Source organism: Salmo trutta, chromosome 20 (genome assembly GCF_901001165.1).
Source record: "Salmo trutta chromosome 20, fSalTru1.1, whole genome shotgun sequence".
NCBI lineage: Eukaryota > Metazoa > Chordata > Actinopteri > Salmoniformes > Salmonidae > Salmo > Salmo trutta.
Genome location: NC_042976.1, coordinates 38,969,328 through 38,984,474, shown reverse-complemented (window position 1 = coordinate 38,984,474; position 15,147 = coordinate 38,969,328). Strand labels below are relative to the sequence as shown.

The 15,147-nt window shown below is 42.5% G+C and overlaps 1 protein-coding gene across 3 annotated transcripts in view; it reads left to right on the top strand.

Annotated features, from left to right (window-relative positions):
• Window positions 1-12,937: 12,937 nt before the first annotated feature.
• rapgef4a (Rap guanine nucleotide exchange factor 4a) overlaps window positions 12,938-15,147 on the top strand; it is a 53,855-nt gene continuing 51,645 nt past the window's right edge. For all 3 annotated transcript variants that reach the window (XM_029703188.1, XM_029703187.1, XM_029703186.1), the window contains exon 1: window positions 12,938-13,016. In XM_029703188.1, coding sequence (XP_029559048.1) covers window positions 12,949-13,016 — 68 coding nt within the window. In that variant the 5' untranslated portion in view covers window positions 12,938-12,948. The remainder of the gene's footprint in view (window positions 13,017-15,147) is intronic.

The window sequence follows — 15,147 nt, the reverse complement described above, 5'->3', positions numbered from 1 at the left end:
CTCGAGCGCGCCACACGATCAGACAAGATCGGGGGCGCGCACACGGGCACATTCCAGGACTAGAAACCCCCACCCTCTTCTTGAGTGCATGCAGGTTGCGCAGACACATGAGAGATTTGGGGAATGTCGTGGAAAGAGAATTACTGTATATTTCATGGAGAAACTCACCTACCGCACTGGTGCATATGAAAGAAGAACTTGGGTCTGGAAAAACGATTTAAAAAAATGCCTCAAACCAACAACGGACTGATATAAGGTTAGAGCATTGGGCCAGTAACAGAAAGGTCGCTGGTTCGAATCCTGAAGCTGACAAGGGGAGAAAAATCAGTCGCTGTGTCCTTGAGCAAGGCACTTAACCCTAATTGCTCCAGTGGTGCTGGACAATTGTGACCCCACTCCCAGCAGGTGTTTTAGGGGGAGTTGGGATATGCAAGAAACACATTTCAATCACACACTTGTGTGTAACAAGGCAAAGATAAGCCTCAACCCAAAATTATTATTATTATAGGTGGCTATGTGTCTTCAACTGCTCTATCTGATAGTGGTAGTATTGTTTGGGGAGTGATAGTATTGTTTGGAGGGTAAACGTCTCTCAAGAGCAATATGTATATTTGATATTTCAGTGGCTGCGATTTTGGTGAATAATCTGAGTGAGATATTGTGTGAAATAGGCTTGGCATTATGACACTTGCGATATCTGGCCCCTTGGTCAGACCTCACCTCCCTAAATGGTCACCTGCATGACTCTAACTGACAGATACGTGACACTCAACCAAGATATCACACAACCTAATCCTGACTGTGTATGTGTCATAATTTGACTCTGTTCATAGACTAATAACATTGTTCCAGAATAGCTGACCTGTGAAGACTCTCAAAAAAGCTTAATAAAAGACACTGCCTTGCAGAGAAGCCAAACTAGTCTCCCTCATACAAAGCAAATAGGTCACCATCACAGAGCTCTCTCTCTCTCTCTCTCTCTCTGTCTCACTCTCTCTCAGCAGCATTTATGGCTGTGCAGCCTGTCTCAAAGAAAACATGACTGGTTTTAATTTTAGATGCACTGTCTAGTGCTTCGGTGCTTGCTTAATGAGGACGGAAAAGTACAGTGAAAATGACGAGTGCAGTACAGGGGAACGAGAACGTAAACACTGGTGATGTTTGCACAGGTACGGTAAGGAGAGATCATCTTCTCTGTGGAGAACACACCATAACACTTAGTAAATGGCTTCACACTCACAGTTAACTATTCATTGAGATATTTACTGTGGAAAATGAAGTTGGCAAATTAGGCTATACCTGCCAAATGTTTCCACACAATCCATACAATGGCAGTCATATTATTTTTAGACTTAACAGTACATCACATTATAATGCAATGACTGGATTATTATATAGGCAGGAGAGTAAATGCAGTACTTCATTCATATGGAAAATGGAGCAACTACTTACCATGCAGCACTTAAAAACTGGTTCCCTCCTTGGGGATAGTAGTCGTGTACGAAATAGCACCAAAATGTACTTTCATTTCTTCACTGTAAATACAGACAAATATTTGACATTTATGTAAATTCTAATGTGAATATACGAAGATAGCCTTATCAGAATTTGCTGATGTTCTTGAGATCAGCCACAGACTCACGGAAAGAGAGTTTAGTGACATTTCCCAAGTGGCCTGAGGACCTAGTTTTCAAAAATACCAACCAATCAAATAGAAAGGGGGAAAGAACAGTTGAAGAAAAAAGAGCTTTGAACGTACAAGACTAACTAGATATCTTAAAAACGTTGATAAATGGAAGTTTTAATGACATCTGAGTGAAGGCAAACAGGCCTCTGCTGTACTGAGCCAAGATTTGTTTAACAGTAGTTCTTTTGTAGAGCATCAACTCCTGCCCAATGTCCGTCTTGGTGCAGTAGGCCAGGGATTCCCAAACTTTTTTCCTTCGTGACCAACCAATTGACGTGCCTTTTTAAGTCGTGACCCACCATGAGGGTTGAAAGGTGAAAAAACAAACACAGACCAAAGAATAAGACATTGCTGTTTCAAAGCTAATCTCTTGCAATTCCACACATCCGGCCATGGAGCTGAGAGAAAATGTTGGAATTTTTAAGCAAATTTTCTACAATTCTACATGGCTAATCCCGTGTTCTTATGCTTAAACATTATAACAAAGTCAATGGGGACTAATTGCCTAGAATGTTTTGTTTATTGTAAGTTTTCAAAGATATAGGCAATTTTTTGAGAAATATATAGGTCCAATTATCTTTTCTAAATATTTTCTATTTGGGTTTTAGTCGTTTAAGTTTACACTGAAAGCATTTTTTCCATTCTGAAAATGTATTCCATTTTTTTTAGCTATGCACTAATAATGTCATCCCAGAGTTTGGTAACCACTGCGAGTAGGCTATAGTTACTGGTCTACCCAAGCTAATCATAGATAACAAAATGAATACAGAAAAACTCATCTGGGTACAAGCGATTTGTTTTGAATGAAATATGAAATACACTTGGCAGCTAATGCGTAAACAGATGGTGATCTATTTAGCAGGCCAAAGTTTTGAGCTCTGATATTTTTTCAATCGCCCCGGGAGTGAACCCATACATATTTAACTGTGTGAAACATGAAAAATTAACCTTTGTTGACACCAAGAAAGACATCAAACATGTTTCTTCAGAAACATAATCTTTTACCCAATTACTCACTCACTGCAGTGCAAAGTAGGCCTACCCAATGTATTTCCTGACAAGTTTAGTAAAGCTTATCAAAGCTGCAAAACACTGTTTTACGACATGTTAGCGTAGCAGTAGCTACATTTAGGGAAGGGATCTGTGCTGTCTGACTGGAGAAATGCTGTTCGCCAGGCATTTCCTGGGGAGTTATCTGCTCTCACATTCCATTTTAGACAGTTATCTGATGTAGGAGGTTTTTATAAAGCTTCTCACAGAAACCCACATGTGCTTCTGGTTTAATTCTATAGATAGATTTCAAATTTGGTCACCCATCGGAATTGGTTGTGGGTTCAACAAGGTGAAGGTTGAAAGGTCTCGATTATCTAAATTAACCTTGAAAGAAAGGTAAAATATTATTTATTCTGTGTGAAAACGACTATAGTATTGCCTTTTCAGTAGTGGGTAACATGGACACTTATCTACTACATACCAGCTGCAACAAACAGCTTCCTGAATGCTTGTCAGCATCTGAAATGATGCTACGTGTGCACATGAGGTCTGCATGTGTGTGTTTACTATTACCAGCTCGCTGGATTATCTCCTAGCAACGGTGGGCCATTGGGCCCCGAAGCCTCCCTCCCAGGGGTAAAATCGCAGCAGGCCATTGTCAAGCCCATGGTCCCCATGACAACATCTCAAACGATGTCTGAACGCACCAGTATCTTCAAATCAAGGGAAAACAGGACATTGTACAGGCAACAAAGCACTCTAAAATCATACTACAAGGTAGACAGCTCACATGATATCACGAAGACGTTCAGCCCTCTGAAGGGCCATAAATCACGTTTTATTAATAGCCCAGCTGGAAGCCATTTTTCATTAGGCCTATATACAGTTGAAGTCGGAAGTTTACATACACTTAGGTTGGAGTCATTAAAACTCGTTTTTCAACCACTCTACAAATTTCTTGTTAACAAACTATAATTTTGGCTAGTCGGTTAGGACATCTACTTTGTGTATGACACAAGTAATTTTTCCAACAATTGTTTATTTCACTCACAATTCACTGTATCACAATTCCAGTGGGACAGAAGTTTACATACACAAAGTTGACTGTGCCTTTAAACAGCTTGGAAAATTCCAGAAAATGATGTCATGGCTTTAGAAGCTTCTGATAGGCTAATTGACATCATTTGAATCAATTGGAGGTGTATCCGTGGATGTATTTCAAGGCCTGCCTTCAAACGCAGTGGCTCTTTGCTTGACATCATAGGAAAATCAAAAGAAATCTGCCAAGACCTCAGAAAAAATATTGCAGACCTCCACAAGTCTGGTTCATCCTTGGAGCAATTTCCAAACACCTGAAGGTACCACCTTCATCTGTACAAACAATAGTACACAAGTATAAACACCATGGGAACACGCAGCCGTCATACCGCTTAGGAAGGAGACACGTTCTGTCTCCTAGAGATGAAGGTACTTTGGTGCGAAAAGTTCAAATCAATCCCAGAAAAACAGCAAAGCACCTTGTGAAGTTGCTGGAGGAAACCGGTACAAAAGTATCTATATCCACAGTAAAACGAGTCCTATATCGACATAACCTGAAAAGCCGCTCAGCAAGGAAGAAGCCACTGCTCCAAAACCGCCACAAAAAAGTCAGACTACGGTTTGCAACTGCACATGGGGACAAAGATTGTACTTTTTGGAGAAATATCCTCTGGTCTGATGAAACAAAAATAGAACTGTTTGGCCATAATTACCATCGTTATGTTTGGAGGAAAAAGGGGGAGGCTTGCAAGCCAAAGAACACCATCCCAACCGTGAAGCACGGGGTTGGCAGCATCATGTTGTGGGGGTACTTTTCTGCAGGAGGGACTGGTGCACTTCACAAAATAGATGGCACCATGAGGAGGGAAAAGTATGTGGATATATTGAAGCAACATCTCAAGACATCAGTCAGGAAGTTAAACTTGGTCGCAAATGGGTCTTCCAAATGGACAATGACCCCAAGCATACTTCCAAGGTTGTGGCAAAATGGCTTAAGGACAGCAAAGTCAAGGTGTTGGAGTGGCCATCACAAAACGCTGACCTCAATCCCATAGAAAATTTGTGGGCAGAACTGAAAAAGCGTGTGCGAGCAAGGAGGCCTACAAACCTGACTCAGTTACACCAGCTCTGTCAGGAGGAATGGGCCAAAATTCACCCAACTTATTGTGGGAAGCTTGTGGAAGGCTACCTGAAACGTTTGACCCAAGTTAAACAATTTAGATCCTTCTGACGGTTTTGCAGGCAGCCTCCCCTTTACTGCCAGAGAACTCATGAAATACAGCCATGAATCCGGAAACAAAGGTTAGTTGTGTTTCCTCTCAGAACACCTTTTCACTCTCTGTTGTAAATCTCAGGTGTTCTATTAGCTGCATTAGTCCATTGACTTCTTCTCAGAGATACAGTGGATTCGACATATGAAGGTTTTCTCAGCACATTTTTTATGAATTCAAGAGAATAGTTTCACCAAGGTACCATGAAGTGGGCCGTGTTGGTATTCAGCAAGCGAGAGGTTACAGTAAAATGGCAAGTGACTAGATCCTAAAGTAATTCAATTAATTCAGATACACAAATCAGATAATTAATGTACAGTCTTTTGGCAAAAAACCCCATATATGCCTTAATCCTCCACATGTGGACAAAGGCCCTCTGGAGTGAACTACTTCCCATTCCAGCAGCACAGATTTTTTTTCTTCTGTTGGAAACTTAGTCACGTCATACAAATCTATGAGTTCTTCACAGATCAGATCTCTGACGTGCTAACTGATTATTTTCCTCAATGTTTCAGATCTCTGCCCGAAGTTACATTACTAAAATTGCATCAGTAAAACTTCACAGACTACGTTCAGATTTCCACTCTTGGCTTCTTGACTGGAAATACGTAGCACGTGTTGTATAATAATTTCATGTTCAATTACATGAAGCAAATCATACTCCATTCGAAACATTAAATGTTCTCAACAGTTCCCTATTATGTAACAATGTGGTTGCCTGTTTAATTGAAAATAAAAACTTGGCGACAGTGATCACTAATTCTAGCCTGTAGGCAGTGTGACGTAGCGTTAAATGGCAGGGTGAATGTCATGCGGTTGCATGGTGCAGCTGCCATGCACTGCATTCCCAAGCCTGCGTAGAAACTGCTCACATGACCCATCCTCCTGACCAACTCACAAATTCCAACTCAGATGAGAAGGAGTAACTATGGTGATGGCAGCAAACTTTCCCTTCAGTTGATGGCAATTACCGTTCTGAAACACACACGGTGGTTTGTCGCCAGCACACAACAGTAGATCATACTAGGCAGTCGTATGTGGGTATGTATGTGAGTTGTGGTCTGTTGGATAAGTATACAGTATTCAAAAGTTAGAAAATAAAGGATATCATGACGTTACTGGACAGAATGAACCCTGATAGGTTTACCTTCGAGAAGAAACAGTCAATGGTGCCATCTTCTGAGAGAAAATAAAATTGCTGGGAACAAATCGAATCAAATGTTATTTGTCACACGTGCTAAAGACAACAGCAGTCGACCTTACCTTGAAATGCTTACTTACAAGCGCTTTATTAACCGACAATTCAGTTTTAAGAAAATAGAGTCAATAAAATATTTACTAAATAAACTAAAGTAAAAAATCAAATCAAATAAAAAAAGTAACACAATAAAATAACAATAACGAGGCTATACAGGGGTACCGGTACCGAGTTAATGTGCAGGGTACAGGTTAGTCTAGGTAATATGTACATGTAAGGTGTGTGTGTGGGGGCGGGTGTCAATACAAATAGTCCGGGTGGCCATTTGATTAATTGTTCAGCAGTTTTATGGCTTGGGGGTAGAAGCTTTTAAGGAGCCTTTTGGACCTAGACTTGGTGCTCCGGTACCGCTTGCCGTGCAGTAGCAGAGAGAACAGTCTATGACTTGGGTTACTGGAGTCTTTGACAATTTTTGGGGCTTTCCTCTGACACCTCCTAGTATATAGGTCCTGGATGGCAGGAAGCTTGGCCCCAGTGATATACTGGGCTGTACGAACTACCCTCTGTAGCGCCTTACGGTTGGATGCCGAGCAGTTGCCATACCACACGGTGATGGTCAGGATGCTCTCAATGGTGCAGCTGTATACCTTGTTGAGGATCTGGGGACCCATGCCAAATCTTTTCAATCTCCTGAGGGGGAAACGTGTCGTCGTGCCCTCTTCACGACTGTCTTGGTGTGTTTGGACCATTGGTGATCTGCGTATTCCTCCAAAGCTCCATTGTCCTGAGTCTGCACTAAAGTGTTTTAGTACTATATCTCTTGACACAATGATGAAAATAATCATGGCCTCTAAACCCTCAAGCTGCATACTGGACCCTATTCCAACTAAACTACTGAAAGAGCTGCTTCCTGTGCTTGGCCCTCCTATGTTGAACATAATAAACGTCTCTCTATCCACCGGATGTGTACCAAGCTCACTAAAAGTGGCAGTAATAAAGCCTCTCTTGAAAAAGCCGAATCTTGACCCAGAAATTATAAAAAACTATCGGCCTATATCGAATCTTCCATTCCTCTCAAATATTTTAGAAAAAGCTGTTGCTTTTCACTGCCTTCCTGAAGACAAACAATGTATACGAAACGCTTCAGTCTGGTTTTAGACCCCATCATAGCACTGAGACTGCACTTGTGAAGGTGGTAAATGACCTTTTAATGACGTCAGACCGAGGCTCTGCATCTGTCCTTGTGCTCCTAGATCTTAGTGCTGCTTTTGATACCATCGATCACCACATTCTTTTGGAGAGATTGGAAACCCAAATTGGTCTACATGGACAAGTTCTGGCCTGGTTTAGATCTTATCTGTCGGAAAGATATCAGTTTGTCTCTGTGAATGGTTTGTCCTCTGACAAATCAATTGTAAATTTCGGTGTTCCTCAAGGTTCCGTTTTAGGACCACTATTGTTTTCACTATATATTTTACCTCTTGGGGATGTCATTCGAAAACATAATGTTAAATTTCACTGCTATGCGGACGACACACAGCTGTACATTTCAATGAAACATGGTGAAGCCCTAAAATTGCCCTCGCTAGAAGCCTGTCTTTCAGATATAAAGAAGTGGATGGCTGCAAACTTTCTACTTTTAAACTCGGACAAAACAGAGATGCTTGTTCTAGGTCCCAAGAAACAAAGAGATCTTCTGTTGAATCTGACAATTAACCTGGATGGTTGTACAGTCGTCTCAAATAAAACTGTGAAGGACCTCGGCGTTACTCTGGACCCTGATCTCTCTTTTGAAGAACATATCAAGACTATTTCAAGGACAGCTTTTTTCCATCTACGTAACATTGCAAAAATCAGAAACCTTCTGTCCAAAAATGATGCAGAAAAATTAATCCATGCTTTTGTTACTTCTAGGCTGGACTACTGCAATGCTCTACTTTCCGGCTACCCGGATAAAGCACTAAACAAACTTCAGTTAGTGCTAAATACGGCTGCTAGAATCCTGACTAGAACCAAAAAATGTGATCATATTACTCCAGTGCTAGCCTCCCTACACTGGCTTCCTGTTAAGGCAAGGGCTGATTTCAAGGTTTTACTGCTAACCTACAAAGCATTACATGGGCTTGCTCCTACCTATCTTTCCGATTTGGTCCTGCCGTACATACCTACACGTACGCTACGGTCACAAGACGCAGGCCTCCTAATTGTCCCTAGAATTTCTAAGCAAACGGCTGGAAGTAGGGCTTTCTCCTATAGAGCTCCATTTTTTTATGGAATGGTCTGACTACCCATGTGAGAGACGCAGACTCAGTCTCAACCTTTAAGTCTTTACTGTAGACTTATCTCTTCAGTAGGTCCTATGATTAAGTATAGTCTGGCCCAGGTGTGTGAAGGTGAACGGAAAGGCTGGAGCAACGAACCGCCCTTGCTGTCTCTGCCTTGCCGGTTCCCCTCTCTCCACTGGGATTCTCTGCCTCTAGCCCTATTACAGGGGCTGAGTCACTGGCTTACTGGTGTTCTTCCATGCCGTCCATGGGTGGGGTGCGTCACTTGAGTGGGTTGAGTCACTGACGTGGTCTTCCTGTCTGGGTTGGCGCCCCCCCCCCTTGGGTTGTGCCGTGGCGGAGATCTTTGTGGGCTATACTCGGCCTTGTCTTAGGACGGTAAGTTGGTGGTTGGAGACATCCCTCTAGTGGTGTGGGGGCTGTGCTTTGGCAAAGTGGGTGAGGTTATATCCTGCCTGTTTGGCCCTGTCCGGAGGTATCATCGGATGGGGCCACAGTGTCTTCTGATCCCTCCTGTCTCAGCCTCCAGTATTTATGCTGCAGTAGTTTATGTGTCGGGGGGCTAGGGTCAGTCTGTTACATCTGGAGTATTTCTCTTGTCTTATCCGGTGTCCTGTGTGAATTTAAATATGCTCTCTCTAATTCTCTCTTTCTCTCTTTCTTTCTTTCTCTCTGAGGACCTGAGCCCTAGGACCATGCCTCAGGACTACCTGGCATGATGACTCCTTGCTGTCCCCAGTCCTCCTGGCCGTGCTGCTGCTCCAGTTTCAACTGTTCTGCCTGCGGCTATGGAACCCTGACCTGTTCATCGGATGTGCTTGTTGCACCCTCGACAACTACTATGATTATTATTATTTGACCATGGTGGTCATCTATGAACATTTTAACATCTTGACCATGTTCTGGGACAGCCAGAAGAGGACTGGCCACCCCTCATAGCCTGGTTCCTCTCTAGGTTTCTTCCTAGGTTTTGGCCTTTCTAGGGAGTTTTTCCTAGGGAGTTTTTCCTAGCCACCATGCTTCTTTCACATGCATTGCTTGCTGTTTGGGGTTTTAGGCTGGGTTTCTGTACAGCACTTTGAGATATCAGCTGATGTATGAAGGGCTATATAAATACATTTGATTTGATTTGATGTGGACACCAAGGAACTTGAAACTCTTGACCCGCTGCACTACAGCCCCGTCAATGTGAATGGGGGCGTGTCCTTTGTCTTGCTCACGTTGAGGGAGAGGTTGTTGTCCTGGCAGCACACTGCCAGGTCTCTGACCTCCTCCATGGGTGAGATAGATCAGAAATGCTCCTAAATCATATCAGTAGTATGATGATGGCAATGATGATGATGACAATGATAATCTCATGCCAAAATAATAACTTAAAAAATAATCTACACTGTGTAAGTGCCCTCGTTAATTAATATAATACCACACTTAGTTTTTATTCCCAGTTCAGTGAGGTCATTTTGGACTAAAAACTGTAATCAGATGGAACTTTCATACACAAATTACAGTCTAGCTAACAAACACATAGTGTATTTCAAAAAAATACTGCCACATCTAATGAGGCAAGATAACAACATAGGCATTACTTTCACATTTCCAAAGCAACTGTTAAGGGAAGGACAAGAAGCAACTTAACATTGTAATGAATGTGATACTGTTTATGAATTCTATTTTCTCTTCTCCATAGTCACGGGCACAGCTCCAACGGTGCATAAATGAGATTAGCATACTGTTTTCAGGAGAAGAAATGGTGTGCAATGTGAATAAAAATGCATTCTACGGTCATTATAGCAGCCAAAGTATACTATAGAGCAGACATAAGCAAATGTTATTCCCTGTCTGTCCTAGCTTCCTGTTACTTGACTTCACCGGACCCTCCCTGTACGATCCTCCAAATATCACACTGTACGTCTGCCTCCCTGCATGGCATACTAATACCCTTTAGCACTGAATTCCCCTTCCCCTGGCCATTTAAATCATGCTGTTTGGCACATCTGTCTTCAGCAGCTGCTGCCGCTTGATTCCCTGGGTATAGCGCGCGCACACCGTCTGGACATCGGATATTGTGTGGGATACATCTGCAGGATGTGGAACCGTCCCCTCCTGCCAATCCAAAGAGCCCATTGGGCTTGAGTTGCTTTTTTTTTGTGTTGTGGTAGTCCGTGTGTGTTGCAGTGGAATGAGAGTGGCAGAGCCTGCAGCTAGCTACCTTAGGGCTCCTGGGGTTCCTTTTCGTCTGAATGTCTGAGCACAGAGTGCAAGAAGTTCTCCAAATCAATCAGAGAGATGGTTGGAACCCAGAGTGATTTGAGTGAACCAGTGTGATGTTAATTACATATTTTTGCAAAACCACAAAACACAGGAATCTCTCTCGGGTTGGCAAATGTTAAGCAGGCATTAGCCTACGTGAATGCGAAATTTGCACTTTTATTGTCCTGTTATCCACAGCGTACCAGTGTGTCATTCCAATATTGACTATTCATGACCTACCATGGGTTGACTGCAGGTTCCTCCTTACGGTGGAAATAAAAGCATTTAACTGTTTCTCTTTACATCCTCCCACTCATCTTGCTGCAGTGCTGTCACCGTGGTGACTGGCCTTCACAGCTATTGTGTTGTTTATTGCTCGTCTGCTTTGCTTTGTCATCCCATCAACTCAGTAACATCTCTCTGGTGGCCGTGCATTTACTGTGTTTGTATAATCTACTGCAATCGAACACCATAGTCATAATGGCTTTGTATCCACAAAGTCTGCACATCATTATTTCCAAGCCACAGTAGCTTCCTTTCCGGAGGAAATAGCCGGCTTGTTTTATTCATCATCACTAAGGTGACAACCCAGCACATTACCTCTGTTACATTCACCCCTACATTCAAGCTCATTTGACCACCTCTTCCTCTCTGCAGCAACCCCGGCAGCTGACTAATACCAGCTCTCTGGAGATAGGAGTCGCAGCACCACTGTAACCGATTTCCATCAAACCTTGGCTGTCAGTGCTGCCACTGTTTTAGGTCCCAGGCAAGGTTGTAAACACTGAGCTATTGCAAAGCCTGTCTTTAAAAGGGGCAATCTGTAATGCAAACAACAAAAAAGCAGCCACCCACCACTGTTTTGGTAAACAGCTGAGGGAAGGGGCTGTAGACATGTAAACACTCTCAAATGCATATACAGAGCTTCGGATTGAAGGACTGACCATCCATCATCCAAATTGTAGTTTGAACCTGTCACGCCCTGATCTGTTTCACCTGTCCTTGTGCTTGTCTCCCCCCCCCCTCACCCCCAGGTGTCGCTCATCATCCCCGGTGTAAATACCTATGTTTTCTGTCTCTCTGTGCCAGTTTGTCTTGTTTTCCAAGTCAACCAGAGTTTATCTCCTAGGTTCTATTTTTCCCTGTCTCTGTTTTTCCTAGTATTCCTGGTTTTGACCCTTGCCTGTCCTGACTCCGACCCCGCCTGCCTGACAATTCTTCCTGCCCTGACCTAGAGCCTGCCTAATGCCTTGTACTGTTTGGACTTGGACCTGGTTACTGAACCCCTGCCTGTCCTGACCTCGAGACTGTCTAACGCCTTGTACTGTTTGGACCTGGTTACTGAACCCCTGCCTGTCCTGACCTCGAGACTGTCTAACGCCTTGTACTGTTTGGACTTGGACCTGGTTACTGAACCCCTGCCTGTCCTGACCTCGAGACTGTCAAACGCCTTGTACTGTTTGGACTCTGACCTGGTTTATGAACTCTCGCCTGTATCCGGCCTGCCTTTTTGCCTACCCCTTGTGTTATAATAAATATCGGAGCTCAACCATGTGCCTCCTGTGTCTACATATGGGTCTCGCCTTGTGCCCTTATAGAACCATGTTCTGATGCTATACAATGTTTTTTTTACAAATACATTGCTTACAAACAATGAAATAAAACAAGCTTATATTTTGGGTTCTGATGGGGTATGTATGGGGTATGTAAGCTCATTTATAAGTTATATGCTTCAAGAATCAATGGGTGTATATCATTCATTTAAAAGTCCAACATTGGGTGTACCAATTGCAGATTGCCCCTTTAATGACTTTGAACCTTTCTTGCTTCACATGTTGTCCCACAGTCTATTGTTCTTGTATTGTAGTAGGTATGTTTTCCAAAAAGTATAAGCTGGTCTGGACAGTTGAAGTCTGGCAAAAGCTCCCATGTCTGTATTGTTTTTGGAAACTTGCCAACTGTACAGTTGTAACTCGTAGGCTAAAAATGGTCCTATAAATACTTTGTTTTCAGAATATAATCCCCCGTCTCCCATCAGATGTTCTATTTACAAAAAAAATATTATTTTTAACGTTCTACTCAAGTTAACCTATTGCGTGAATAGGATCACAAAAAAGGCGTCAAATTCAACGATCCATTGAAGAGCAGGAGGGATAAGGGAATAGACCAATAAAAAGAGCTGCTGATGCAAGTCTTCCTTTCACCGGGTCTATGATCTCTCCGAAAATGGTAGCAGCGCACTCCTCTGGCCATTCCTCTGCGTCTGCAGATTGGATTATTTGCCTTGATAAAAGGTAATTCCATTTTTGTTTTTAAATGTATTTTGAAACCAACTTCATACTTTTCACACTACGTAGTGTATTAGTCTGAGTATAGAGATGACTACAACGTTTTAGGCATTTCTTTCCAATGGGACCAGTGTAGCCTGTTTACTTTGCCTCACAGAAGCAGGCTATCCTCCGCAATGCACTCTTTTTAGCCTACCATATGTTGTCTAACGGGCGAATTTGATATAGTGAATATCGCTAGGTTCATGCCTTTATATGTCTTCATAAATATGCCATACGAAACACTGCCCTAGCCTACGTATGTTTTATATTCCAGATACAGCCCGTTTCTAAACACGATATGAACTGATTCAGAGCGTGGATGTGCCTTCATTCCTAATCAACATACAATACTACTAACTGATGATTCTGAAAGTAATAGTAGGTTACGTACTATAATTAGGAGATCGTTTACATCAAATGTCACGAGGAGATGGACAAGAACCAGTGATGTATTTACAAACACATACTGCTATGGTCCCCCACTGTGGGTGCACCCCATGCGTTCTATTGAGTGACTAGGGTGTACCACTGTGTAAATTATTAGATGGAAATATCAGTCATTGAGTGTTGAATGTTCATCATCTATTTATGACTGACAGGTGCATAACTCCCCATGATGGTCACGAGTTGGAAACCAAGGGATGATCCTTCTAGAAATCAATGTTGCTCTATTCCGATCCCTACTTCTACTGCACTACTCTTCATGCAGAATATAACCTCAAGTCAGAAATACTGTACATTGACTTATTTGGTTCTTATTGTCCAGTGAGAATTGTAAACGTAAGTGAATAGTTCTTGGATTATATGTGCTTCCTAACAGCATGTTAAATAGAAAGGGCATGTGTTAAATCACCAAAGACATCTATTAGGTGATACAGGTGGGATTTTGTGGTTGTTTCACTGTTGATCGCTCCAGTCTAGAGCTTTAAACGTGCCATTCTAGCTTTGCCCAGAGTAGCATGATGCAACGTTACCTGTCTGGAAAATGACATGTAACACAGGGAGGAGATGATGCTGGGGCTGAGATGGTTTATTCTTGGGGGTTCTCCGGGGCCTCTGCTCTAAATACTAAGCTGTGGATAAGGCTGCAGGAGAGAGGAAGCAAAGAGGTCCCAACGCTCTAGAAAACCTCCTTCTCTACAGTCTCTCCATTCTGCACCATCACCTCCATGAGACAGAGAGAGAGAGAGAGAGAGAGAGAGAGAGAGAGATACACAACCATTCTGAGAGCAGGTTCAAAGTGCATTAGCCACACGGCCATCACGGCTTGCCAGATGTGTTTACACAATACATGTCCCTTTGTCACTGTAGAGAGTACTAGGCACTTTAGGCAGTGCAGCTTAAATGAGTTGCTTTTGGTGTGGCTCATTATCACCTGCCGGCAAACATGACTCACCATATGATGTAGATATTTGACATTTACAGTACAGACTTTTGATTTGACTTTGGTTGGTTGTGTCACTTCCCCCACCAAATGTAAGTGCAAATACAATGTGAATGGCTAAATAGAGAATTTCATATGTGCATGGTTATACTCTGTCTTGCATTAAACACAACAGGTATCAAAGGGCCTATACCAACTACCAAGACAGATGGTAGTCTCTCAAATATGTATGATCCCATAGTCGGCTAGTAAGGTACAGACAAGCAGCTATAATATGTCATGAGGAAAATGTTTAACTCACACGATGCAATTTGGGGCTTAAAATATTGCTGGTGTGTAGGAAGGGAACGACAGGAAATAGGAATAGCTGAATATGCAGCTGTATCCCTCACATTTAGGAAGTATCTTCCTAAATCTGCATCCAGTCATGTTGTTACACTTTATCAATATTGGGAAGTTATCGCACCGCTAGGGAGTTGAAAGTGTGCCAGAAAAATTATATTTTTTCCGCACTTTACCCCCAGGCTCTAGGTCAGTGAAATATGTTGTATTTTTATATATACATTACCTGTGGCAAGTAATTCCACAGAGTAATGTGAAAGCAAGATAGTGGATCCAACACGGTCTTGTGAGGGGGTGCGAAGAATCAGGTGCAAAATGGTGGTATTTATTTACAGGGACAGAACGTGAGCTGGATCCATGAATATTTAC